Raw genomic sequence first — 27,817 nt, 5'->3', positions numbered from 1 at the left:
TCCTGACATATCCTTTAAAACATCTGAACTATTTTAATACAAGTTATATTACATTTGTAAGAAGACGTGAACATCAAATGAGAAAAGTGAAGGTGGTTAAGGTACTAAGCCCCATTCTCTACACTGCTCCCCAGCCCCACCCAAGCCCTTAGATGAGCTACAGCGATTCTGAGGTTACTGCTAGATGGACTCGAGGGAAAGGACCATCAGATGCTGGAGCCTGCACCATAGGTCCTATTTAGATTTGTGGAGGGATTGTTGTTCCACCACTCAGTCATGTCCCAACTGTTTGTGACTCCATGAACTGCAGCATGCCAGGCTTCCCTGTCCTTCACCATCTCTTGGAGATTGCTCAAACTCATGTCCATTGTGTCAGTGATGGCATCCAACCATCTTGTCCTGTTGTCCTCCTCTCAATCTTTGCCAGCATCGTGGTCTTTTCTACTGAGTCGGCTCTTCGCATCAGGTGGCAAAAGTATTGGAGCTTCAGTTTCCGCATCTGTTCTTCCAATATTTAGGGTTGATTTCCTTTACAATTGACTGGCTTGATCTCCTTGCAGAGGGATACTAATTTTCACCTAACACAACTCAAGCGCAAGTTAGATACAACTTTGTCAATCACGTGGCAGTCTCTGTTCTAAAATCTTTGGCCAGTGTCTTCTCATACATTCAATAGTCTCTGGGGCAGGAGTATCATTTTCTAGATGAGGCTTTGAGTTGAGCTGAGTTCAGTTCAGTCACTCAGTTGTGTTCCACGCTGCGACCCCATGGACTGCAGCACGCCAGGCCTCCTTGTCCATCACCAACTCCTGGAGTTTACTCAAACTCCATTGAGTAACATGAGGCTTAAGTAGGACCATTATCTGCTGAAGACCCCACAGCAAGGTATTAAGTGGGGTCTGCAAGTGACTCCACTTACAAACCAGAACACAAACAGACAGGACTTTTGACGAAACTTTTTTATTGAAAGACCGTAACACAAAAGCAAGCTGGGGAAGGTGGGGAATAAGAAGGTGGGGACCCTCCCCCAGACTCTACTCTGATTCCCATGAATATCAGGGAGGGAGAAAGGAACGCAGAAAGGAAAATAAAAGAAATCCTGAACCACCAGGCTAGACCTACTCCCGGCCCTGGATCCCAAGGCAGAGCCAAGGACCAGGGAAGGAAAGAGGGATGCTCTCCATCTGCCAGATTATCTGCCAAAGTCCACTCTGCCTGCCTTAGGCCTCCAGGAGCTTCCCCAGGAAGCGGAGGTTGAGGATCTTGAGCTGTTCGTCAAGGTCCATGCGGACAATGCCATCCTCGCCATCGATACTCAGCAGGACACCTGTGGCTTCCCGATCCTCACCCAGGATCACCTTCACCTGCAGGGGGACAACACACAGGGTCAGGGGCCACGGCAGCAGCCCCACGCCCCAGCGTCCCCTTGCCCTCCCTTACCTTGTTGTTCTTGGTGGGGGTGATGGGCTCCAGGTGTTCACTGGAGATGCTGACAACCTTCTCACTGTCCTTCAGGTACACAGAGCACATGCCTCCCTGGGGGTGGGGACAGCCTGGTCAGCTCCCAACACAGGACTGATACTCCCCTGCCCTCAAGGGACACAGGATCAGGACTCATTCTAAGAAGTCACTTTCCCAAGGTGACACAGGGGCAGAAAAGGGGAAGGCTGGGCCTGGTTCCAAGGCCTGAGGTCTGTGGTGTAGAGGGGATGGCGGGGCAGGGTGATCAGACCAGCAAGAGAAGCATCTGCATGAAGCTAACTTAGGGCAAAAGGGAAACTGCTGCTCAGGCCCTTCACTCGTGTCCCACACTGGCCTCAGCTTCTCCCCGACACTTGCTCCTTCTCCTGGGCCCCTGTCTCAAGGATGGCCCCAAGGTCCCTGGCCTGTCCATTTAGGCTCCTGAGGCTAAATTAGGCTCTCTCCCACCTCCCTCCTTCCCACAGCCCAGTAGTGCAACCTGACCTCCCCCTGGGCTCCCAGCCCCTGATCCCGTCTCACCACACCTGATCCATCTATGACACAGCAATAAGTGAATTAATTCCCAGCCACACATCTGATCCTATCCCTGCTGAGATGCCCACCCACCAGTCTCCTCAGGACACAATCCAAGTTCTCCAGGCTGGCGTGTAACCTGCTGCAGCCTCCCCTCTGGCATCATGACTCACTTCCCCCTTGACTCTTTAAGTTCCAGCCACAGTGCATAGACTTCAACCCCCCACGTGTGCCAGGCTTTTCCTCTCCTGCAGGCTTCTGCACATGCCCCCTAGCTTCAGCGCCCTCAACCCCCTCCCCGGCCATTTCCCTTGGCTTTCTCCTATTCATTCTTCAGGTCTTGACGGAGACATTAACCTTCTTCCAGAAGCCCTCCTTGAACACTTATAAAGTTGGGTAAGGTGCCTCCCTAGGGTTCACATAGCTCCCCTTTCCTTCTGTGCTTCCCATATCCCAGCTCGGGCCATCAGGCTGTCTGGGGACATGTCTGTCTCTCCAATGGGAATGTGAGATCTGTGAGGGCAGGCTGGAGCTGTCTTCATCTCTAGTGTTTGTTTAATTAATTCAATTAATATGTACTGAAAGGCCAACAAAGTGTCAATCCTGCATCGAGAAACTGGGGCTATTTAGGAAGAAAATACAGACCTGGTGATCAAAGAATCCCATATGAGTAAACTTTAAGCTTTTAGGCAGCAGGTAGATAACATGAAAAAGAATTACATGAACCCGAAAGAAAGAGACCTGAGACAGCCCAGGTGTTGCTCTGAAGGATGAGTAGGAGTTAACTAGACAAAGAATGGAGGGCAGCGAGTCCTAGACAAAGGAAAGTAAGGAGCAAAGGCCCTGAGGCTGAAGAGAAGTCAGTGACTAGGGAGAATGAAGGGTCGGCAAAACTGGAGCAGGGGGCGCCCATGGGGCACGGGGGTCTGGTGCTAAGCCAAAGCCTGGCACAGAGGAGCACTCAGTTCTAGTTACTGAACTATCAAAAAGTAACCATACTCCTGGGTGCCAGTCACTAGATCTCCCAGGCTGATGGGGGCCATGAGCATAAAAGGCAGAACTCCCTGCCTTGTGAAGTTTTGCATGCCAAACCTTTCCATGTCTATGTCTCGAGCTATAAACAGCTACTGGAAGATGTGGATAGATAGTAAGAAAAACAAACAACAACAATGAAAACCAGGACAAACCAGTACCACAGAGACTGGGGACCCCAAAGGAGAGGATGCCTGCCCACCCGCCAGCTGGGGCCTTACTTACCGTGACACTGCGGATGACACCCGTCTGCCCCACCACCTGTGTATCCAGGTAGGTGTCCCGCACCTTCACCTGGATGTCAGTGGTCACCCAGTCGCTGGAGTTCTGTTCAATGCCTGAGCCCGGCGTGTGCGGGTTGTAGCCCCCTGGGGAAGGAGCTCCAGGTGTCATCGGACTGTAGCCAACAGGGCTTGGGCTGGGGCTGGCCTGTAGGGAAAAGGGGATGTGGTTGCTGGGAACAGGTCATTTGGCCTGGGTGTCCCTACAGGCCCAAGGCCCATCTTAGCCCAGCACACTCAAGGGCGTGTCAGTTGACCAGTACCTGATATGCCATTGGCGAGGGTGTGGGGTGGTAGCTGGCTGGGGAGTGGGTATTCTGGTAGCCTGCTGGACTTGGCGCCACCTGGTGGTAGCTCTGAGGGCTGGGGCTGGGCTGGTAGGAGCCTTGCGGGGAGGGGGCGGCATAGGGGGAGAACTGGTCTGTGTTGTACCTGCAGAGACAAGGAGCGAAGCGGGTATTAGTTGGGGGCATTAGAAGGGAAGAGAAGAGACTTCCCTGGTGGTCCAGTGGTTAAGAATCCGCCTTGCAATGCAGGGGGCCTGGGTTCAATCCCTGGTCAGGGAACTAGATCCCACAGGCGACAACTAGTTCACATGCTGCAAGAAAGATCCCGCATGATGCAATGCAGACCCAATGCACCAAATAAATAAATATTAGAAGGAGAGGAGGTGATGGCAGCAAGGAGGCTTTGGCAGCGAGAAGGTTTTGGCAGCAGCTGATAAGGGCTAGCCCCAATGGACTCACATGGCTGGTGTCCCTGGAGTCTGTGGGTTGTACTGTGGGTTGACCTGCGGGGACGAGGGGTCTGGGTAGCCAGGTGTTTGGGGGTTGGGGGTGCCCCCGTAGGCCTGTGGGGATGGGGTAGGCTCATCATCAAAGGCATACTCATATTCTTCCTCAGCCCTGTTGGGGAGAGAGGTCTGTTGAGAATGACTATGGTGGTCACAGCGATGTAGCGAATGCCTCCAGGACAGCACGGAACACCAGGCAAAACCAAGGCAACCTCATCCTCACGGACAGCCCATCCAGAGACCTCTTTTCACAGGTGGGCACACTTGGGAAACAGAGATGAGGTTGCCCATCCAAGCTCATGCAACCAGCCATATAACAACGGTCACACACTCTGTCTCCAGGCCCACGTCTTAATCCCAGCTCACTACTCTGATGGGAGCTGGGGAAACGACTTTGGCTCCAGCCCCAGCAAGGCCTGCCCTCCTTCACATAACCAGCCTGGGGCTGGGAGCAGAGGACTCAGGGTAGGTCACACAGACCTGACCATTCCATAGACACCCAGTGGAACCACTCATGCACACGGGCACACACACTCAGGGAACCCTGCTCCGGCCCCAGCTCACCGTGATGGTGTATTGGGGTTGTTTGGGTCCCAGGCCCCACTCTGGGCAGGAGTGCGGCTGCCGTCATGCAAGGGCGTCTGAGAGCCATAATGCGGGGTGCGGCTGCCTGGAACGGGAGAGAGATGTGTCCGTCAGTTCTGTCCTGTCTCTAGACCCCTCCACATCACCCCCATCCCTGTCTGCTGGGAGCGCTCACCATCCTGGAGGGGCGTCTGAGAGCCGTACATGGGTGTGCGGGAGCCAGAGCCGTACATGGGGGTCTGGGAGCCATACATGGGTGTCCGCCCGTAGGTTGAGGCCATGCCGCCTGGGCGCCGGGAGCCCCTGTAGACACAGAGAAGTGGGGTGAGCAGGGCCCTCCCACCGCCCAACAGCCCTCTTCCCAGCCCTGCCCTGGCCCGTACACGGTGGTGAGGCGCTGGCGGTCCACTGAGATGGTCTGGCAGGTGGAGTGCAGCTCCACGCGGGCAGTGGACTCTGTGGCGTCCTTCACCACGCCAATGTAGCCTGGTGGGGAGGCAGCAGGTCAGCAAGCGGGCTCTCCTCCCCACGGCCCTCCCCGGGCCTCCACACAGCCCTGCAGATCACCTTTGTAGGGCCCCTGGGAGATGCGCACAGTCTGGCCGATGAGCTCATTGTCTCTCCGCCCTCGGCCCCTGCTCATGCCACCACTGCCGCCACCTGGGCTGCCAAAGCCACCGCGCTGACCTGGGAAGGAAGAATGTCACTAGTCCCTGTTTCACCCCCCCACATGCTGTGCCCATAGCCAGGGTCCCTTCCAGCCCCCTCTTCACCTGACTGCCCCCAACCTCTGGGTTAGGAGCCTCCTCTGGGGGTCCCCCACCAGAGCCCAGGGCTTTCCCTTCACAGCCCTGACCACCCTGGGCTGTCACTGTTGGCAAGGGGTTGGGGGTCGGGTCTCCCCTGGGCTGTGAGTCTTACCATCTGCAGGCTGGCCCAGAGCAGATAGTGAGTGCAGGCTGAACAACATCCCTCCTCCAGCCCCCAGACATATCCATACTCCAGATCCCCCTCACCTCCAGCACTGGGGTGCATAGGGCTGCTGATCCGGGGGCTCATAGGGGCAAAGCCTCCTACTGTGAAGTTGGTCACATCGCGAGGCTAGGGGGAGGGACAAGAAGTGAACTGGCAGCCAGGGCCTGAGTGACAGGTTCCCAGGCCCCACACATCCCACGTCTGCTGTTTGAACCTGCCCAGCAGCCATCCCTCCCTCCTTCTGGTCACAATGGCTCAATTCCCTTTAGGAAAACTGCCACGCCTATGCCACTGTGGGCCTGTCAATCAAGAGGCAAGGAGTGGGACTACCATGTGGTGGTCAGGAATTTAAACCCCCGGTGACATACAAACTGCAAGCCATGGGGATTCCGCATTCCATCTGCAGGGCCCTGAGGAGACCATCTCCTGATCCCAGCTCCCCAGATCCCACATCTGATTTCCTTTCGGATACCTAGTTCTGCACAACTTCCTACAAATCCCACCTCAGGAACTGTGCTGTCCCCTGAGACATTCATGGGGCGCCCCGACCCTTCCTTCAAGTCTCTGGCTTAAATGCCACCTCCTCAAGGAGGTGAGTCTGTCCTTAGCGTCCTCTCTAAAGCAGCAACCCCCCTACGCTCTCGCTCATCTTGGTTTATACTTCGCCATCAGCCCCAGTTGTGCTACGCGTGTTTGTTATCTGCTCATCTCCAGAGGAGCAGCACCAGGAGACGGGCTTTGGTACTGCTCGGTGCCGCAGCTCCAGCGCCAAACACCTAACAGGTGCTCCATAAAACTGAATGAATAAATGATTTGGTAAACAGACCAGAATCTCAAAACCCTTTTTTTTCACAATTTGCCAAGGACCTGACACTGACAGCTGCCCTCCTGTCCAAATGGACATCAAGCCCATTTGTGTCACTCCTGAGGCCAGGGAAGACCAGACAGCTGAGCCAGGTGGCCAGCAGACAGGGTGCCATCATGCCCGCCTCACCTTCGAGCCCCCTGCCAGCACCAGGTGGCGGGTCTTGCAGACAAACATGCCACCATTCTCCACCAGTTTCTTGCAGTGCAGGAAGGCGAAGCTGCGGAAGAGATGGCGAATCTCGCCTTCCCGGCCCTGGACGGGGGAAGGACAGTCAGCTCGTGGCCACGCTCTACCCCAAATCTCTCAGCTGTAACAGATGGGACAAAGCTTATACTCACCGAGTGGGGGCCGTCAATGACCTTGACGATGTCTTTCACGTGGATATTATTCTGTTCTGAGTCCAGGGCCACGGCAAAGCGGTTGTCTTTCTTCCGGGTCACGGCCTGGTGCCTGACAGTCACCACCTTCCCATACATGTTCAGCACCTATGGAGGGACGGGAGGGGATACCGAGTGGCTGGGAGTGGAAAGGCGTCATGTGGGGCAGGGCTTCCCTGCAGTGGGATGGTTCTTCCTATGGGAGACTGTCCCAAGCTCTGCAGGATGTCTAGACTCCCTGACTCTGGGGCAGGCGATGTTAGGAACCACCCCCTGGGCACCGGGTCACCCAAAAATGTCCCCGTCATTCCAAAACACCCTCTAGAAGGAGACTCCATTCTGACTGAGCATCAGGGACCTGAGATGAGCAGAGGAACAAACGTTAACATACTAGTTAATGTCTATCCATCACTCTGTGCCAGATGGGTGCTAAACTCTTCACCCAAAATTCCACTGAGGCCTCAAATTTCCCTCTGAGGTGGGTGCTGTCACAGCTCCCATTTTAGAGGGAAAATCTCAGGCCCAGGGAGGGCAAGTTACTAGTTCAGGGTCACACAGCAGAACATAAAAGAGCTGAGATGAGAACCCAGAGTCTGGGGTCCGAAGCATTCATACTCTTTGGCTGCCACATCCTCAGTGAAGGGGAGGAAGACACTAGCAGCACCCAGCCCTTAAGCCCAGCACCCAGTGCCCAGGTACGTATCTGACTTCAGGATTCAGTCACAGCCAATGAAGCATATGCCGCTGCTACTTCCTTCTCACAAGGTGTGATACTGAGGCACAGAGGGGCTAACTGACAAGCACTTGCCCGACCGATGTTACACAGCGGGCCCCGCACGACAGAGCCAGGTCTGCACCCGGAGCAGTCTGGGTTCTCGGCCACCTTGCTCCGCCACCTCCCAGGATGAAGAGCTGGAGGGAGAGGAGGCCCCTGCGTGCAGCACACACACCTGGAAGGTCTCCCGCTCCAGTCGCACGATGACACCCACAGTCTGGGGGTCCAGCTGCACCAGCTCCCCCCATTCGTGCTGGCCCCCGACATCCACACCTGATGCCGTCTCCGAACAGAGCTGCAGGTCCCGGGGGAGCACCTTCAGCTGTAGGAGATGGGAGTGGATGAAGCAGGGTCCATGTGGCTCCGTGTACATCCACCCCGCTCCCAGCCCCCAACCAGCTACCTCGTGCATGGTGAGGTCAGAGAAGAGGATGACAAAGTTCTCTTCCACCCGCACGATGAGGCCTGTGTCGCCCTCAAACCGACCAGCGATCACCTTCACGTGGTCCCCCATCTTGAAGTACTTGCGAAGTTCCTGGGCCGGGAACTCCAGCATGTCCTGGGGATGGGGATGAGGACAGCGAGCAGGTTAGGGAAGTCACCACAGACCACGTGCCCACCCGCCTTCAGATTCCACTCGTATTTCCAGAAAGTTCAGGCCACAACCCACACCAGGCTCACCCCCCCAACTGGAGACCACCCTCAGCCTGCCCCAGAAACCCAGGATATCAGCCTGGACAAGCCTTAACCCTGCATAGAGATGGGCCATCCCCAAGACAGATGACACCAGACTACAGAGACCTCCTCAGACCCACCTGGAGACAGCCTCACCCTAGACACACACCACTGGGCCTGGACAAGTGTCAGACGCACCCACCCCCAAGCAAACTGAAACCAGTGACCTCAAGAATCCTCCATGGTCTCATCATGGTCTCAACCCAGCAGGTACACACGAGTGGTGCGGCCCCCACCTTGAGGTCCTCGTGCTTGGGCATGATGGTGATCTTGTTGCCGTCCACGCTGAGGATCTTGCCTTGAAGGTTGATAAGCTCGCCCTCACACACCTCCACGTTGTCCCCGGGCTGGAAGTTGTGCTCCCGCTCCTTCCCTGCGGGGCAGACACAGGGCTAACCTGGGGGCTGCTCACTGTGGGCCGCCCTCTCCTTGGACTGGGTTACCGACCGTGACCTCATACCTGTGCTTTCAGTCACCACCTCCAGGTCAATGCCCTCTGGCTGGTCCTCAAACTTCTCCAGCTCAGACAGTGTGGGCTTCACACCCTCTGTGATCTGAGCCCCAAAACAAGAGGAAGAGAAGGAAGCAGATGAAGGTCAGAGGCACAGCCCAGCTTAACAGGCTGGAAAGATGCTGAGGTTATTCTCCTAGGGATACTCCTTTGAGGATTACCTGGGACAAACCCAGATAGCCCACTGCTCTGGGGCCTGAACTGCAGGAGGGAGAAAGCTGGGCCTTCCCGCTCCCTACCACCCTTGGCACGACTCCCTCTGGGACTCTTACCACAGCAGACATGGCAAAGCTCTTGAACAGAAAGCCCTTCCGGCTGTAACGGTTCCCCTCGAAGATGAGGAAGTCACCGTCAGAGGCAACGTCACCCCCCAGGGATCTGGAATTTTGTGGGGGAGAGAAGAGGGTGTTAAGAGGCTTGTTGGGCCTCAGTCTCCTCCGCTAGCAAAGGAGGAAGTGGACAGGGGATGTCTGAGCCATCCCATCCCAAACACCCGCTCTGGGTGGAAGTGACCTCTCACAAAGCCCGAAGGCCCTGCCTCGATGGCAGGGTACACTGCTCCCGCCCCTCTGCACTCTGCCGCCCCCTTCCCTGCTTTATTTTTAATGACGGCTCATTAACACCCTCTGATGAGCTCCTGTTTGATCCATCTCCCTAGAATGGCAGTTCCAGAAGGGCATGGACTTAGCATCTTTTATTCACTATTTACCCTACAATAGTGCCTGCCACACGGCAGGCACTCACTCGTTGAGTACGAGCTAGACAAAGTATCAGACCACGCTAACAGTTAACAATCACACACACGTGACCTCACTGACTCCTCTCCAAAGCCCGTGGCATCAGTAATAGGACCCTCATTTTCCAGGGAAGTGAGAGAATGAGGCTCAGGGAGGGTACACGATATGGTCAAGGTGGCCAAGCCTATGAGTCTAAGAGGCAAGGTTCAAATGCAGGGGTTAGGACTCCCGAGCCTGTGCTCTAACGCTCCTGGCCTGCATGTGCGGTGACCCACATGGGTCATGCGGGCAGGGGGACCCTCAGATCCTGCCCCATGCTGCTAGAGTTGGGAGGGAAACCCTGTCCACTTCTCAAAAAGGGGAGTGTACAGAGCAGGTTGGGTTCCTCCTGCCCATCATCTTCTCATGCACACGGTGCATCTAGGGAGAGGGGTTCGAGTGTGCTCAGCTGGGCAGGTCTGGGCACTGCGTCAGACCGACGGCTGCGGGGCAGGGAAAGGTCAATCTGGTTTGTTCTCAATAAGGGGATTTCCAGTTGGGGGGAGACCAGTGCTGTAAATGAGTCCAGTTCAGACATGTGAAGTATTAATCTGGCCTGGCCTAGAGGTATTAGCCCAGCCTAGCAGATCAAAAGGCTCATTCTACAATCCGGCCTTTATCAGAATGAAAAAACTGTTCACATTTACGATGTGTTTCAGAGCAGGACCAGAGGGCAAGTGTCACTGGCTGCTTTTGTTGCTTCATCCTCCTCACCTACCCTCCCTGCTGGAGCCCCCAGAAGCCCTGGGATGATGGAAACCCTGGGGTGCTCCAGAGGTCCACTCAGCTGGGGAGGGGGAGAGGGACAGAGGTGTCCTGAGCAGAAGGGGCTCTGTACCCCATCTGAGGTGTCCAGGCATTAGGAGATCAGAAAAGAGATTATAAGGCCTGATGTGTCGATAAATCTCATTTCAGTAAGTGACACCATTCCTCACACTGACTAGGTACCAAGTGCTATTTTGGGCACACACACATATTAATTCTTTTGAGTCTCAGTGCAATCCTAGGAAGCAGGGGTTACTCTTACTGATCTTTGCAGCAGAGGAAACTCTGAGGCACAGGTATGTTAAATAACTTGGCTAAGGCTATACTGCCAACTTAACCACTCATAAACTAAACCCTCGACGGCTCTGGGAGCCCAGCTCTACAGGAGAATCTGCAAAGGGACATCCTACACCACAGATCTGGGCACCCGGCCCAGCCCAAGGACACTCACCTGATCTTTTCTGCATCAAACAGCCTCTGTGGGGGCCGCTTAAATTTCTTCCTTTTGGCAAACCAGTCTTTCTGCGTAGGAAAAGAGGCATGGATGGGAAGCATGCGGGACGAGGACTTGGCCACCAGCAGGGATCAAGCACGCCCTCCCCGCTCCCAGCAGCACATCCCCACAGTACCAAGCTCATGCGGGCCTTGATGCGGTCGTAGTCGATGCGTGGGATCATCTTCAGGGAGATGGTGTTTTGACTTGGCTCCACATAATCCACCTGAGAAGTCCGGTTGGGAGGTCAGCAAGGCCCCAGCCTTCCCTCCCCAGCTCCAGACACAGCGAGGGTGAGGAGATGCCAGGAAGGGCCAGGGACAGAGCATGATGAGAGGAAACGAAACTGCTGACAACTCGTCCAGATTCATTCTCTAGACTGTCTTCCCTCCAGCCTGAAATTAAGTACCCGCTGACGACGTGACAGCTCCACCTGGATGTCTAAAAGATCCGTCAAACCCAGCATAACTGCAGCTAACCTCCTGATTGCCTCCAAATCTGCTCCTCTCCCCACAGGTCCCCGCCATTCCTCCTTCTGCTCAGGCACACAATGTGGGAGGCACTCTTCACTCCTATCTTTCTTTTACACCCACATCCAACCTGGAAGCAAACCTGTCAGCTCTGCCTTCAACAATTCTGACCTCTTCTCCCCCCTCTACTACTGCAACCTCGGTCCTATCCACCATCACCTGCATCCCAGACAGCAGTCTCCTCACGGATTTCCCTGCGGCCCCATCCTGTCTATTGCAGGGTTTCCTCAGCCAGGTGATCCTTTGTTGTGCGGGGTTGTCCCAGGCCTTGTCAGATGTTGGCAGCATCCCTGACTTCTATCCACTGAATGTTAGAATCAACTCATTTCCCAGTTAAAACCACCAGAAATGTCTCCATTCTATGTAAAAGGTCCCCTGGGGGTACCCCTGCTTGAGAGTCAGTGGTCTGATCTCCATGTAGTCAGCAGAGTAATCCTATTAAAATCCAAGCTTCCCTTGGAGCCTCCCATCTTACTCCAGTAAAAGGCAAAGTTCTTGGATGGGCTACAGGCCCCCATTGCCTCCCTGAGCTCATCTCCTGCCACTCTCATCCTTGCTCACTCTGCTTCGCCCATCCTGGCTCACATGCTGCTTTCTGCCACACCTCTTTCCCAAGAACCTCACATGGCTGACTTCCTCACCATCTTCAGATCATTACCTAACATTCATCGAACACCCACAGAAGATGGTCCTCCATTTCCTGTGTGTTCGCGACAAAGTTCAGACTCTGCTTCACCTGACCTGAGTGGGTTCTGCTCTCTGACTAAATTAGAGGGCTGGAAAGGATAAAGCATAGAGAAGGGAGGATAGAACAGAGCGCCCTGGCCTCCTCAGCTGCCCCAGCCCAGCCCCAGGCACCTGAGCGATGTCATCCTTGTAGATGCCCCGCTTGAGGCGGACCCAGGATTTGGGTTTCAGGTTGGCCACCTCCTTCACCACTTTAAGCACATCCGTCATCTCCTTGATGGGCACCATCTGCTGGTTCCAGTATCCAAGCCGCAGGTTGCCCACACCCTCGATGGCCTGCTTCACGTGGGTCTGCTTGTAGGCCTCCACGTAGATGTAACCCTTCACATGCTCTGGTGCCACTACCGATTTGATCTGCAGGGGCTGGAGGGCCAAGCCGGTGGGCAGAGACAGTGAGACATGACTGCTAGTACCAGGAATGACTGCCACCTCAGCAAGCTCTCTTCCAGGGATTTATCCCATAGAAACATGTTGTGCAACGACACCATCACAAGGATACGCACTGCAGTTATTATCATAGAAAAAAAGCATGCTCAGAGGTTAATTTACACCTGCAAACACCAACTTAAAAATCTGTTCAAATCAATAACCTAAACTTCCACCTTAAGAAAACAGAAAAGAAAGAGGAAATTAATCCCAAAGCAAGCAGAAGGAAGAAACAATAAAGATCAGACTGGAAATAAGTGAAACAGAGGTTAGAAAAACAATAGGGAAGGTGGTTGCTTGAAAAGATCAATAAATCTGACCAATCTTTAGCCAGACTGACCAAGGAAAAAAAGAGAAAAAACTCAAATTACCAAAATCAGGAATGAAAGAAAGGACATTACTACCAAACTTCGAGAATTTTAAAACATACTATGAATAACTGCATGCCAATAAATTAAAAAACCTAAATGAAATGAATATTTCTTTTTTGTAGAAAAACATAAACTACTACAACTGACTCAAAAAGAAATAGAAAATCTTAATAGACCTATACAAGGTAACGATTTTGAACTAATAATCAAAAAACACACACGTACACCCACCAACTCACCCAAAGCCCAGGATTAGATGGCTTCACTGGTGAAATTTATCAAACATCTAAAAATTACCCCCACTCCTTCACAGAAGCCTCCAAAAAATAGAAGGGGGACATTCCCAATCAGTCCTATGAATCCATTATTACCCTGATACCAAAACCTAACACAGACAACATAAGAAAACTACAGACTAAATCCCCTATACACATAGACGCAAAAACCTTTAATGAAACAGAACATCAAATCCAGCAATATATTTTCATATCATATGTGAATTACATTTCAATTTTTTAAAAAGCAAGTAGATTGTTTCAGTATTGTTCCTAATAGCAAAAAATGGAAACAACTTTATATTTCCTGGGCATAGAAAGATGATCAATCATGGTGCTGAGAAAAGGCTCTCTGCAGAATGATATGTATATAATACCATTTTATTTTTTAAAAAACCTATTAGGTATTAGATATTTTAATAATCATTTAAACATAGAAATTCAAGTTTTTATTCCATGTTTTCCTGGTTTTGACAATACACATACCCAACATGGGGCTCCCCAGGTGGTGCTAGTGGTAAAGAATCCGCCTGCCAATGCAGGAGACATAAGAGACTTGGGTCCAATCCCTGGGCCGGGAAGAGCCCCTGGAGGAGGGCATGGCAACCCACTCCAGTACTCTTGCCTGGAGAATCCCATGGACAGAGGAGCCTGGCGGGCTACAGTCCATGGGGTCACAAAGAGTCACACAACTGAAGCGACTTAACAAGCAGCACATTTTCCAGTATGCAGGGAAGATGGTCTGGAAAGACACGAGATTGTGCATTCAGTTCCTCAGTCACGTCCGACTCTGCAACCCCATGGACTGTGGCCCGCTAGACTCCTCTGTCCATGGGATTTTCTCCTCAAGAATACTGGAGTGGGTTGCATTTCCTCCTCCAGGGGATCTTCCCAACCCAGAGATCAAACGGGCATCTCCTGTGGCTCCTGCACTGGCAAGCGGATTCTTTACCACTGAGCCACCTATGAAGCCAAGGAACACAGACCAACAATAATTACTTCTGGAAAATGGGACTCGGGTATGGAGAGATTTTGGCTTTTATGATATACATGTACCATTTGAGTCCTACCTCAAATGAGGTTACTAGAATCTTGCCTAGGGCACAAAGCAGAAGTCTGAGCACATTTAGAATCACGATCTGCACATCCTGCAACTGTCCACTGGCCCCACTGACACACACCCACTGCTCTGACAGGTGAAAGCAATGCACTCGGTCTAATACAAATTACATTCAGCGAGAAAGTTACCAGTCAGCAGGCCTTGGTTCCAAAACTAACAATTACGCCTCTGAAAACAACTGAACACGTGCTGTAGAATAAGCCCTGACTTAGAGTTGGACATGTTCAAAGATAACTTAATTCTAAAGATGCTGAGGTGAAAACAAGGGGCACAGAGAGGGGAAGTGGCTCGATCAAGGTCATAGAGTGAGGAAGCCACAGGGGCAGGATTCAAAACTCGACAGTCTAAAGATAGATCTGTGCCCTTCCTGCAGCATCTGCTGCCCTGCACGCAGTCAGCATTACTTCATGTCTTGTGTGCTGCATGTAAGCGAGCCCTGACGGGGCCGGGACCAGCGCTGGCACGGCCACTGCTGTACGCTCAGCATCGCCGAGCGCGGGGAGCAGCCCAGAGGAGCGGCTCAATGGACTTTGATAACACTGAAAAAGAGAAGGAAGGAATTCTCCTGACAGGCCTGTTCTGTGATGCACTTGGCCACACTGCCCTAGGCTAGGACTCCCAACCAAACAGCAAGAGGGTGACAGCTGCCCACCAGGGTTGGTGAACAGGAAGAACTCACCCTCAGGCAGAAAAGGCTCAGGAAGAGAGATGGCTGACTTTCAGAGGGGTGCAGGGGCTGGGGAACCCTGCCAGAAATGCAGAGAAAATGAAAACAGCACCTCGACAGGCACAAAAGCACCTTCAAGCCAGAAAGGGATCACTTTCTAGCTGAAGCAGCTCACTTTAACAGGCAGTGCAGCTCACCTGGGGTGCCTGGTACCCCTGACCCTGTTCTGTCTCTCACTCTGGGCTTTACCCATCTCTCACCCCGAGGCTGCCTGCCTACCCGACTCACCGTGTCTGTGAACTGGTAGGCAATGAACTTGCGCATCAAGGAAATGGCTGTGGCCCGTTCCTCCCCAATCTGGAAGAATAAAGGCAGGCTTGAGAGAGACGACAAGACGGGGAACAGGACATAGGAAAGTGGGCAGGAGAGAGCAGCAAGGAAGACAGAGCCGGGGAGGGCAGGATAGGGGTATGGGATTAAGAGCTACAAACTACTATGTATAAAATAAAATAAGCTATAAGGATACACTGCACAGCACAAGGGACAAAGCCAATATTTTATAATAACTACGAATGCAGTTATCTTTAAAAATTGCAAATCACTATGCTGTACAGCTGAAATTTACATAATATTATAAGTCAATTACACCTCAATTAAAAAAATACAGACAGACAGTGTCATTGGGCAAAAGATAAAGTAAGACAGCAGGAATTTTCCCGGCTGTCCAGTGGTTAGAAAGGACTCAGTGCTCTCACTGCCGGGGGCCTGGGTTTGATCCCTGGTTGAACTAAGACTGCACAAACTACACAGTGCAGTCAAAACAAGAAAAAAATAAATAAAACAGGAGAGAGAGAAGAACAAGAGAGAAGGAGGGGTCAAAGAGCAAGAGGCACAGACAAGCAAACCTGGGAGGAGACCCTTAGTGAGGGAGAGGGGAGGGGGTGAAGAGGGCGGGGGAAGGAGAGAGAAGGAGGCAGAGGCAGAGGAAGAAGGACCAAGAGACTGACAGGTCAAGGCGAGTTCCCCTGACAAGGCCGCTTCGCCACTCCTCTGCCTCCCTCAGGCCATGAGGCCAGGGCACACACCTTACATTTGACAGTCCACAGATTGGGGTCCCTGACAGGAGAGGAAAAAGAAGCCCTTTAGTAAATCCGTCTCCTCATGGGAAACATACACATCACCGCACCCACCCCTCCTTCCTCTCCCTCCACACCCTCTCCCTTCTCCATTCTGCCATCCGCAGGCAGAGGAGGGAGAGAGAAAAGCACCAACTGAGCAGGCAGAGGAAGGAGCACCAACTTGCCATTCCCTTCTTTCCCCACCAGCCACCACTCCGTCTGTGCAACTCTGTGGCCTGATTCACTTCAGGGAGTGAGCCATGTGGGCACATCAGCCCATAAAAGTTCCCACCTAAGCCCTCCTGTCCCACCCTCTTACTTGACTCCTGGGAGCAGCTGCTGCTGGGTGATGTCATCCGAGAGCTCATCAGACCCTCCATACACCCTGGAGAGAGAGGGGCAGTCAGGCAGGAAGGGCGTCTGTCAGACTCCAACCCTCCTAAGGGACCACATGCTCCCAGGCCCACCCCAGCCCAGCACACGCCCTTACGTCTCTCCCACAGATGACTTGGCGTATTTCTTCATGTAATACTCGCCCAGTTCTTCTTCTCGCTGGTCCCTGGGGTGTGTGAGAGAAAGTGAACGAGAATGGAAGGTTGAGGAGAAGGAGGGTGGGCTGACCTGCCCCCAGATCTCCCCATGGAAGCCGGCCTCACCCTTTCCCATCTCAGCTCACCTCCAGAGGTTTTGCAGGCGGCGCGCCCCAGACCGGTCTTCATCCAGGACAACATTGTCAATGTTGGAGGCTGCAAAGAAATGGGCAGACAGGGTGAGTAAGGGGAGATGAAGAGCGGGGGCCAGGAGAAAGCGGTGGGGGATTGGGGGTCAGAGTTGGGTCCTGGGGCAGGAGACACCTCACTGAGGAAACCCCCAACCCTCAGCCCCTCAGCATCCTGCTCCCAGTGTCCTCCTTGGGGGTGGGGCCCAGGAGCTGGGGACATCCAGTTGTTCCTAGCCACTCACAACCACTGTCTATGCACACCCTGAACTCTACCCCAAGCCACTCACCCAGCCCCTCACCCCTGCACCCCACAACACTCACACATAAACACACACATACTTTCCCAGGCCAAATCTGGCCCCAGAACCCCCTGCCTGGGGACCCTGCATGAGTCAGAGCCCCCAGGGCTGGACAGGGGCCAGGGGTGAGGGAGGGTGCCACGGGCAGGAAGGAGGAGATGTCAGGACATGGGAGGAGGGTGGGCAATCACACTTTCAAGCTCTTACCTTCGATCTCTTCTACTTGGAGGAAGAGGTGGTGGTGGTAGTGGTGGTGGTGGTGGTGGTGGTGGTGGTGGTGGTGGGCGAGGGCAGACAAAGTATGAGCCAAATTATAGCAGCGAAATCAACCAATGGGTGGGGGACAGGGGGAGGGAAGGACACAAGAAGGTTGAAAATCAAAAGTAAAGGCCAGGCACTGGGTGGTTGGGGGAGAAGCCGAAATGTATGAGGCGCACAGAACGGAAAATAACAGGGAAGGGGTGGCACTGGCCCAAGAAGTGGGGGGTAGCTTGGGATACAGCCTGCCCCCCCCAACCCCCAGAAGGGATTCACTGGGGCCCTGGGATCCCAGAGTCCTCTCCCCACAGCCCCCAACCCCCCAGCTCATGGGCCTAAAAGGAAAAGGGTGCAGAGCTGGTCTCTCTGGCAAAGACAGAAAGAAGCAAGGTGAGGAGGGTGAGGGGCAGGACAGTGCGGGGTGGGTGGGCTCTTAAGACCCTCTCAGCCACACCCCCGGTGGTCTCCGGGAGGTGGGGCCCCCTCACCTTTCTCCAGGATGTCCTCTGCTCCATCCTCCCACTGGTCCTCGTCCTCGTATTCATCATCCACATCTGAAACGGAAATGCTGAGTGGTCACCAGTGCAGCCAGGGCAAAGGTGACCTCATCGCACCAGCTCCCAGAAGATATCTCCTCCAGGCAGTGGGTATTACGGACCCCCAGCTTCCAGATCAGGACACTGAGGCTCGGACAGGCAAGGTTCCTGCCCAAGGCCTCAGAGGTGCTTTAAGCCCCAGGGACCGTCTCATGTATGGATCCACCTGATTCTAAAAGTTATCCCTCCCTCCCACCACCCACAGATCCATTTTAAAAACAAGATCCAAATAAGCAAGCAAAAGAGTTCCCTCCTAACTATTAAGGGAAGACTGGTACATAGTTTGTTTTTTTTTAAAGACAAGATTCATGGTTTGTTGGTTTTATTATTCTCTTACATTTCTAATAGCCAACACTTAATGTTAGGGTACCAAATGCCCTGCCCCTCCTCTGAGTACTTGCTAGATTACTCACTGAATCTTCCTGGCCACCCTAAGGGAGGTATCACCATCTTTCTAATTTCACAGTAAGAGATCCGAGACACAGAGAGGTCATCTAACTTGTTCAAAGGCTCTCAACTGGTACCTGAGAAGCAATCTGGCTCCAGGGTCCATGCACCTAACCTCTTCGTTACATTACATGTATTCTTTTGTATGTATCAAACACTACACTAAAAACTTAACATGACAAAAAATTCCAAAGTGTACAGAAGAGTAAGTGTTCAGTGAGTCTCCCTCCCATTTCTAAGCCCTTTCAGTCCCCTTCCCAGATGCAACCGTGTGACCAGTTTCTGTTCTAGAGATAATGTGGCCACACGTAAGAAATGCCTATAAACCCCCCGACTACTACTTTCCCTCCACACAATTTTCTAGCCCGTTGTTCTGTCTCACCCTTTCTTTAAGCAATAAGACGGCTTCGAGCTCTTCCACAGCGGCACACGCCTCACGCACTGCCTGATTATCGGCCCTGTAGCTCATCATGCCGTTGCTGTTTAGTTGGTAAGTCATGTCCGATTCTTTTGCAACCCCATAAACTGTATCCTGCCATGCTCCTCTGTCCATGGGATTTCCCAGGCAAGAATACTGGAGTGGACTGCCCTTTCCTTCTCCAGCGGATCTTCCTGACCCAGGGATCGAACTCGCGGTTCCTGCATTGCAGGCAGATTCTTTACTGCTGAACCACCAGGGAAGCCCGGAGTTCATTATACCAGGCCCTAATCAAGAGTGCACACTGAAGTCACCAAACATTTGCAACTGCACACCAGACTGCAGCAAGCATCTGTTCTCGTATCTTTATGTACCTGGGGGTGAATTCCTCAGAGGGAATTGCTCCTTCTAAGGGTCCCTGCATGGGGAATGTTAATGGGCACTGCCACAGAGCTTTCCCACAGGCAGTACCCAGTGACAGTCCCACCACCACTAAGTGGGTGTCCCTAGTGACCACCATCTGTGTCAGATGGCGTGTTATCCACTCTCTTGATCTGAGTCCATCTGCTAAGACCTTTTCTCTAAGCAAGGACTCCCTCCTCCTCAGCCTTTGAGAAAAGGCCTGAAGCTCTCTGAGAACCAGGAATACCCAGGGCATCTCCTGCCCTTCTGTTTCCTGGTTTCCTCTCTGGTAAGAGGGTCCCAAGACAATGAGGGGTGGGTTCCAAGTCACTCCCCTTTGCCTGGGCACAGGCAACAAGCACAGGGACAAGCATCGCTTGCACAGATGGTGGTGGGCTTATCAAGTAGTGTGACCTTTCTGGGAGCTTATGTTTGGCCAAAGGTATCAAAAAGCTTTAAAAAAATATGTATCCCCTTTGTCCAGCAGTTTGACTTAGGGATTTACCATGTAGAAAATCTGCACGGTCTATGTTAGATGAAAAAAACTGCACCTTCATTTTCACTAATCTCTAAGTATTTACATCAATCATGAACAATGGCAACAAACCACAGCATGTCAAGCAGTGAAGTCTGGTACTTTCATAGCACAGTATAACTACAGATACCTCAAAATATTACTCACAGTCATTACTACTTCAAAATTAGATTCTTAACAGATCCTCCATTAAACCTTGCTTTTTCAATATGCTAAAAAAAAAGAGCAGCACATACATCACAGTGTTCTCCTTTTTGGCTGCACTGCACAGCATACAGAACCTCCCCAATTAGGGACTGAGCCCACACTCCCTGCAGCGGAAGTGCAGACTCTTAGCCATTAGGCCCCCAAAGAAATCCACATTACAGTGTTCTTCTAATATTCAGAGACCGTATTTCACCATAATTGTTTCCTTTGGAATTCTATGTACTTTTTTATGCATTTCACAACATGATTTTGAGAAGGGTTGGGGACTCACACTTCCACAGGCTTCAGCAGACTCTAAAAGGGGCCACAGCACAAAAAAAAGATTAAGAACCCCTAGCCCAGGCAATAACTTGCATATATGTTTAAATATATATGAAGATATTCATGGTAATGCTGCTTACTACTGAAAATTACATACAATTTCAACGTCCACTAAGAGACTGGTTCCATAAAGCACATTTTAGAATGGAACACTAAGCAGCCATCAGAAAAAACATATTTCTATGATGATGATGCTAACAGTTAAAATTTATTGAGGACCTGCCAAGTGTTCAGAAAACTTTTTACATTTAACTTAACTCATTTAACCTAACTCATTTAACTTAAACTATGTACATTATATACACCTCCACAATCATTGAACAGAAAAGCAGTTACAGAACAGTAGATATGATGTGGGCCCACACAACGTGAAAAAATGACAACCCTGTTCTCTGAGGGCTTACTGCAGGCTGGCCATTACATTTTGGGTTGCCACCAACTTGATGTGCTTTACACGCTTGATCCCCCAAATCCCTGAAAATATTCCTGCTGAAGTAGGCAGATCTGCCTGCTGCCTTGTACAGAACAGTAAAGAGGCTGAGAGGGACAGGCAGCCACTTGCCCAGGGCCCCTGAGGAAAGAGCAGAGCCAGGCCAGGATCTGTCTGCCTCTGGTGCCCTGTCCAGCTGCCTACTTCTACGTCACCTGAGCTTTTCAGGACTAGCACGGCATATCGCCAGTTTTTAAAAACATGACAATGGTATTTTAATTCTGTGTTTTAAAAGGATCTATCTTACAGGTTATTCAGAGGAATATTTGGGGGTAAAATTATGTATTTGAGATCTGCTTCAACACCTTCTGGTGGTGGGTGGGAGTGAGGAGGAATACACACAGCAAGCGCAGCGCTGAGCTGTTCACTACTGGTAGCACACAGGGCACCGTATACGATCCTACCAGTGAGCGTCTGACATTTACCAAAAGGAAAAGTTTAACAAGTATAATACCCTGGAGAAACAGAACCGAAGGTGGAAGTCCAGCGTCCGCTCAGCACCTGCCGGCCCTGTCACATACCAGCCTCATCCAGAATGAAGCCGCCATGGCGCGGTTTCTTGGGGGGCCGGTCGTCATCTTCCTCCTCCTCTTCCTCATCATACTCTTCCTCCTCTTCCTCCTCCTCTTCCTCCTCAGGCTCTTCCTCCTTCTCACTGCCCGCTGCACTCCGCCGCTCCTCCTCTACCTGCAGGGTGGGGGGGGTCGGGGAACCAGTGTTCTGAACCCCCCAAATCCAGACACCATGCTCTCCATCCCTAAATCTGACCTCGGCTCTGCCTGGCTGATCACCGCCCCCTCTGCTCTGTGAACACGCTCTTCCACCCTGGCCAGGCCTCCCTAGTAGCCATCCTATCTCAGTGACGGCACCACCATCCACCCAACCAGCCCCTGGGAGCCGACCTGGGCTCCCCCTCCCCTAGACCTCCTGGCTAGCCTCTGCCAGGCCTCTGAGCACTCTCTCCTTTAGGCCTGACCCGTGGTCCCTGTCCTCCTCTATACGACGACTCCCCCAGGCCGTCTCATCCACTCCCGTGGCCGTGTCACTGCGACAATGACGCCCAGAGCTGCTTCCAGTCTACACTGCTTGCCAAGGTCACGGATCACCTTCCACAGCTGTTTCTGTGGACAGACTCTGGTCCTTACCCGTAGGACTTCTCACCCCACCGACTTCTCTCTCCCTAGGGAACTGCTCTACCCTTGGCATCTGCCGCATCACTCCTGTTTTTTCTCTAACCTCTCCACCTGCTCTTCTGCAGGTTCCCCTTACTGGGCTCACCCCTCACATGCTGGTGCCAATCACCAGGGTTCAGCCAAAGGCCCACTTTCCTTCTCCCTCTATGTACTCCTCTCTCTGGCCCTTTTATCTTCCACGATCTCACTTCCTGTCTCTGTAGATGACAACCCCATCTGTCTCCAGTCCCCAACTCTTCTCCCAGAACTAGACACCCTCATGTGCCAACAGCCTCCTGGATACCTTCCCCTGATGTCCTCCGAGCCATTCACATCCACCATGTCACGAACTGGCCTCAGGGTCTTTCCCTAGACCCATGCTAGCCTCCTCTAGCTCCCACTGGGCACCAAACTCTTGATCTTTCTACTTTCTGAACATTATCTCTTCAATCTATCCCTTCTCCCTTCCCAGAGCCCCCTAGCCTGCGCCAGAATACTGCCCTCTAAAGTTGAATCTTTGCCCCAGCCTCCTTTCCTGTCTCTTGACCTCCAATCCCCCCTTTTCATACAAATCACAAAAGGACATGATTCATACCAAACAGTGTCCCCAAACATTAACCTTTCCCTCATTAACTTCATGACTTCTCACCATCTCCAAAATCAGAACAACCGATTTGGTATTTTTCTTTAAATTCACTGGAAATTTTACTGAAGAGGCACTTCTTTTGCTTTTAAACATTTCAGAAGTTAAAACTCTAAATGTTAGCTTGTTATAAATAGGGCTTCCCTTGTGGCTTAGCTGGTAAAGAATCCACCTGCAATGTGGGAGACCTGCGTTCCACCCCTGGGTAGGGAAGATCCCCTGGAGAAAGGAAACGGCTACCCACTCCAGTATTCTGGCCTAGAGAATTCCATGGACTATCCATGGGGTTGCAAAGAGTAGACAGGACTGAGCAACTTTCGCTTCACTTGTTATAAATAGAAAGTAACCATAAAATTAAAAGGAAAACAATGTTAACTAAGTTCCAACATGATTGGAACTTGCCTGTTGCCTCCTGCAGGCTAAGCCTAAAGCCTGTTCTCCCTGCCAAACACAGAGACTAGCAAATTTCAGAAAGGTGTTCAAGACACAGTAGCACTAAAGTGAAACTTTCTTCATGACCCAGTTAAAAGATAAGATATGCAAATCAAAAGGAAATTAACTGTCTTACTAAATGATTCAATGTGGTTTCAGGTCTTATTTTTATTCCACCTAAAAGCACTTCTCATTACTCCCCACCTGGAAAGCATCTACAGTCTTGGGAAACTAGGATCTAAAACATGAATCTGATCATTTAGTCCCTTGCTTAAAACAGCCAGGGCTCCCCACTGCCCTCAGGCGAAGGCCCAGCTGCCTGGTGTGCCCCTCCCTCTGTGCCACCTCCCCAGGCGGCCCTCCAGGCAGCCCTCCTAAACGCTAGGTCCAAACCCACTGAGGCTCTTACAGCACGCTCTCCTAGCATTGTCCACCATCCGTCCTCAGCATAAAAAGCCATCTTCCTCTGCCTCTCACTCATACTTCTATCAAAATACTCTTTCAGGAAGTGATGCTTGCCCTCTCCCCACCAGGGAGAGTCAGGCACATTCTCTAGGCTCACAATTCTCTGGGCTTCCACCATCACAGCCCTGACCACGTGAGCTAGCTCCCTGAGTGAAAGGCCCAAGATAGCTCAGACACTCTTAGGTCCTCACCACCACCCAGCCCAGGGCTGGGAACAGAAGACGGCTTTAAAAATACAGCTGACCCTCAGATAACATGGGGGTTGGGACTCTGACCCTCTATGCAGTCAAAAATATACACATAACTTATTGGCAACCCTCCAACTACAGGGTTTCTCAGTATCCACCATTATAAATCTCGGGATTTAACCCATTTTGGACCTGGGGTATAATATACTATTGAAAAAAAAGAAGACCACATATAATTGGACCCAAGCAATCCAAACCCATTGTGTTCAAGGGTCAGTTGTATTTGTTCAAAACAGAATTCTGACTAGCCCATAGTATCCCTTATTTTAACTCAAATCAGGACCACAGCCTGATTTCCAGGAACTCTGCATCATCGCCCTGGGTCAGTTCCAGCAGTGTTCTTGCTAACCCTGGCTCCCCATTCTCTGAGGAGACAGTTCTCACTATCATCTCTGTTACCTCAGGGCTTGAACATGCTCTGACACAGCCCATCCTCAGCATGCCCTAGAGTAACCATCGGCTTATAAACTATCTCAACCTCAACACAGGGCTTGTAAGGGAGACTGATCCTAACATAACAGGAACTCAAAGAACACTTGCTGAATGGATGAATAAGATGATCACTCAGGGACTTCCCTGGTTAAGACTCTGTGCTTCCACTGCAAGCGGTACTGGTTTAATCCCTGGTGATGGAATTATGCTGAATAATAAACCAGATAACTGCCTCAACGGTGGCTTATTATTTGCCATCTCTAGCTGTCTATCTAGGGCTTCCCTGGTGGCTCAGATAGTATAGAAACTGCCTGCAATGCAGGAGACCTGGGTTTGATCCCTGGGTCGGGAAGACTCCCTGGAGGAGAGCATGGCAACCCTCTCTAGGATTCTTGCCTGGAGAAGGACAGAGGAGCCTGGTGGGCTACACATAGTCCATGGGGTCGCTGAGTCAGACATGACTGAAGAGACTTAGCACACACACACACCTGTGTATTCACAGGAGCCAGTCCTTTAAGGACCATGTCAACACTTGGCTGTCTATAAAGCCCAGCCAGGGAACTTCCCTGGTGGTCCAATGGTTAAGAATCAGCCTCAAAAAAAAACGAATCAGCCTCACAAAGCAGGGCATGCAGGTTTGATCCTGGTCAGGGAACCGAGATGCCACATGCCAGGGAGCAACTGAGCCCAAGTGCAGCAACTCCTGAGCCTGCACGCACCGGACCCTATGTGCCACAACTAGAGAGTCCACGCTCTGCAACAAGAGAAGCCCCCGCGAGCCACAACTAGAGAAAGCCTGTGCCACAACGAAAACCCAGCACAACTAAAATAAAAATATAAAGCCCAGTCAGACCTATCTCTGGAGGTGAGGAAAGCCCTCACATTGCCCTCCTGCCTTTCCTGATGAGAGCAGGTGAGCCAGCAGGTGAGTTAAAAGACTGATGTGGAGAAAAAAAAAAGCCCGACGTGGTGTTAGGGAAGTGAGACCTGCACAGTACAGACCACACTGCCTCAGGCAGGCAAAGGAACTGGGGATCCTGGTCTCATTACCACCCAGCTTTAACCACAAGCTCAGTGTCTTGAAGCCATGAGTCAGAGGACCAAGGACCCAGTGAGACAGCCTGAAGGAACGGCCTTTCTTGTCATCTTCCCATTTGCCCCATTCCTATTCTGGCAAGCTAAGCACTCCTCAAAGAGCATGACAAGGATTGACAATCAAATGCCTGCAAGTGGGCAAACAGGAAACGTAAGTAAATGAGGCAGTTCAAGGGAAGCCTATGGCTCTCTCCATCCATCTGATGTTTTCCAGAACCCACGTTATGAAATTTTCCTTTTCTTAAATTTGCATGATGACAAATGGCAATTAATATACTCTGGGAAGTAGAGAAATTCCCAGTTTTAAAGGTGGGTGTCAGGATTTCCCTTACGGTCCAGTGGTTAAGACTTCGAGCTTCCACTGCAGGGGGCACAGGTTTGATCTGTGGGCAGGGAACTAAGATCCTATACATCTTAGTTGTATGGCTAAGTTTCACTTAGCCATGTACAGTGAAAAAAAAAGGTGCGGGGGCGGGGTGCCACTTTTTGAGCAAAGAACTGCTGTGGACCTCACCTGATTTTTACATAAAATTTTTTACAAGTGTTGCAACTAACTTTAACAATAAACTGGCATTTCTGTAATCACAGTATCATCTCTTTGTCAGTCTGTAATCATTGCCTACTAAATGCAAACTCTGTGAAAGCAGAAATTTGCCTTGCTCCACTCTCCCTAACACCTAGGAAGTCTCTGGAACAGAGCAGAAGGTGCTCAAATATTCATTTGTTGAACAAATGAATAAATCAAAAATAAATAAGAGTCTAATAGCAGAATAAAAGAATATCTACAATCAGATATGTCCCAGGAAATGTCTGTATTTGGTTCCTAAAGACTGACATTCAACAGACCCAAAGCACAGTGATCTTTTCAAAATATTAGATCATATGCCTCCTTTGCTCAAAAACTTCACATGGCTTCACCTCACTCGGTTAAGGATAAATTCCTCACCACAGCCTTCAAGATCTGACATGATCTGGCTCCTGTTACTGCTACTCTGCTGATACAGGCAAACTGGACTCGTTAATTTCTGACCACCGCAGACATGCTCCCAACTTTGCACTTGCTCTTCCCCTTTATGGGAACACTCTTCCTGCACATGACATGACTCACTCCATCACCGCCAAACGTCACCCTCCCAGGTGCACCATGGTCCTACCGAAAGTTCAACCAGGACTCCCTAGTCCCCTTCTCTTCTCTACGTTTCTCCAGTGTCTTCTAGCTTAATAAATGACTAACTGATCAGCTGTTTCTTTACCTTCACCAGAGCAAAGAAAGATTTTTTTAAAAACCTGCTTTGTTTACTGGTTTAGCCCAAGGGTTAAGAATTGTGTCTAGCATGTAGTAAACACTAAAAGTATATTTCTCCAATGACTGAGCATACCTAAAAATAAACACTAATATTTCTTACTATAGTCAAGTCCTTCAAAAACATCACTTGCTATCTCATTGTACCTGGAATATCCAAGCCCAGCACCTGTGCTTCTGCTTGACTTGGGCTTGCCTATTTCTCTCTCTCTACCTCCCGACAACCTCTAAGTCCCCAGAGACCAGAGCTCGTCCTGATCCTCTCTAGGCTCCCACAGGAGCCGTTCTGCCCTGGTCCTGTCCCCAGGCCCCATATCTCCCCCAGCGTCCCGGCCACAGACCTCGGCCTCCTCGCCGTCACTGCTGCGCTCGCTGTCCTCCTCCTCGGAGAAGTTGCTGTCCTCGCTGTCCGACATCTTCTGCTCGCAGGGAAAGACAGCGGCCTCAGCGCAACCCCCAGTTCGGAATCCCACCCCGAGCCTCAGTTTCCCCTAGGGTTCCAGGAAGAAAAATCCCTAAACGCACTTCCGGCAGCCTTGTCTGGTAACCGTGAACCCGAAAGAGAACCCCCTCCCCCACGCCACCTGCCATACCTCCTGAGCTCCTAACACAGTCTCTACGCCTCCCTGGCCTCCAACAACCCCCTGGCCTGAAACCCCGGCCTCCAACCCACTGGCTCACCGCTCTAGCGACTCTTTAGCCTTCGCTACCAGCTGCTGTTCACACGACGCCTAACTGGGATTGACGTGCTCTCTCGCGAGAATCTACCCCTTGGCCCCGCCCGCCTAACGCGAGACTCCCGAGGCTCGTCCCCGATGACGTACTTCAGGACGCCATATTGAGAGTGGCAGAGATTTCTTAATGTAGGGCGTGGAGCCGACATTTTCGGAGGGTCAAATGGGCGTGTTTTAACTCCCCTCTGATCCGCCTTTTCTTAGTTCATTTCGGTTCAGTTGCTCAGTCGTGTCCGACTTTTTGCGACCCTATGAATCGCAGCATGCCAGGCCTCCCTGTCCATCACCAACTCCCGGAATTCACCCAAACTCATGTGCATCGAGTCGGGGATGCCATCCAGCCATCTCATCCTCTGTCGTCCCCTTCTCCTCCTGCCCCCAATC

At 51.6% G+C, this 27,817-nt stretch overlaps 1 protein-coding gene across 1 annotated transcript; it reads right to left on the bottom strand.

The window, feature by feature from the left end:
• Positions 1-954: 954 nt before the first annotated feature.
• On the bottom strand, positions 955-27,450 carry SUPT5H (SPT5 homolog, DSIF elongation factor subunit). The gene is made up of 30 exons (XM_052655518.1): positions 27,381-27,450; positions 27,041-27,118; positions 21,431-21,596; positions 17,982-18,047; positions 17,443-17,454; positions 16,892-16,961; positions 16,706-16,774; positions 16,535-16,600; positions 16,183-16,213; positions 15,386-15,454; positions 12,350-12,601; positions 11,098-11,187; positions 10,920-10,990; positions 9,200-9,305; positions 8,877-8,970; positions 8,653-8,789; positions 8,085-8,240; positions 7,857-8,003; positions 6,868-7,014; positions 6,656-6,781; positions 5,703-5,787; positions 5,254-5,373; positions 5,070-5,172; positions 4,862-4,989; positions 4,666-4,771; positions 4,055-4,213; positions 3,572-3,740; positions 3,253-3,456; positions 1,441-1,536; positions 955-1,364 (listed from the first exon to the last, which is right to left on the bottom strand). Exons 2-30 carry the CDS (start codon positions 27,113-27,115, stop codon positions 1,221-1,223), a joined length of 3,264 nt encoding a protein of 1,087 aa, XP_052511478.1. The 5' UTR covers positions 27,116-27,118; positions 27,381-27,450; the 3' UTR covers positions 955-1,220.
• Between the last annotated feature and the right edge of the window lie 367 nt (positions 27,451-27,817).

This window comes from Budorcas taxicolor, chromosome 18 (genome assembly GCF_023091745.1).
Source record: "Budorcas taxicolor isolate Tak-1 chromosome 18, Takin1.1, whole genome shotgun sequence".
Taxonomy (NCBI): domain Eukaryota; kingdom Metazoa; phylum Chordata; class Mammalia; order Artiodactyla; family Bovidae; genus Budorcas; species Budorcas taxicolor.
Note: the sequence above shows the minus strand (reverse complement) of the source record. Positions and strands in the feature narration are given on the sequence as shown.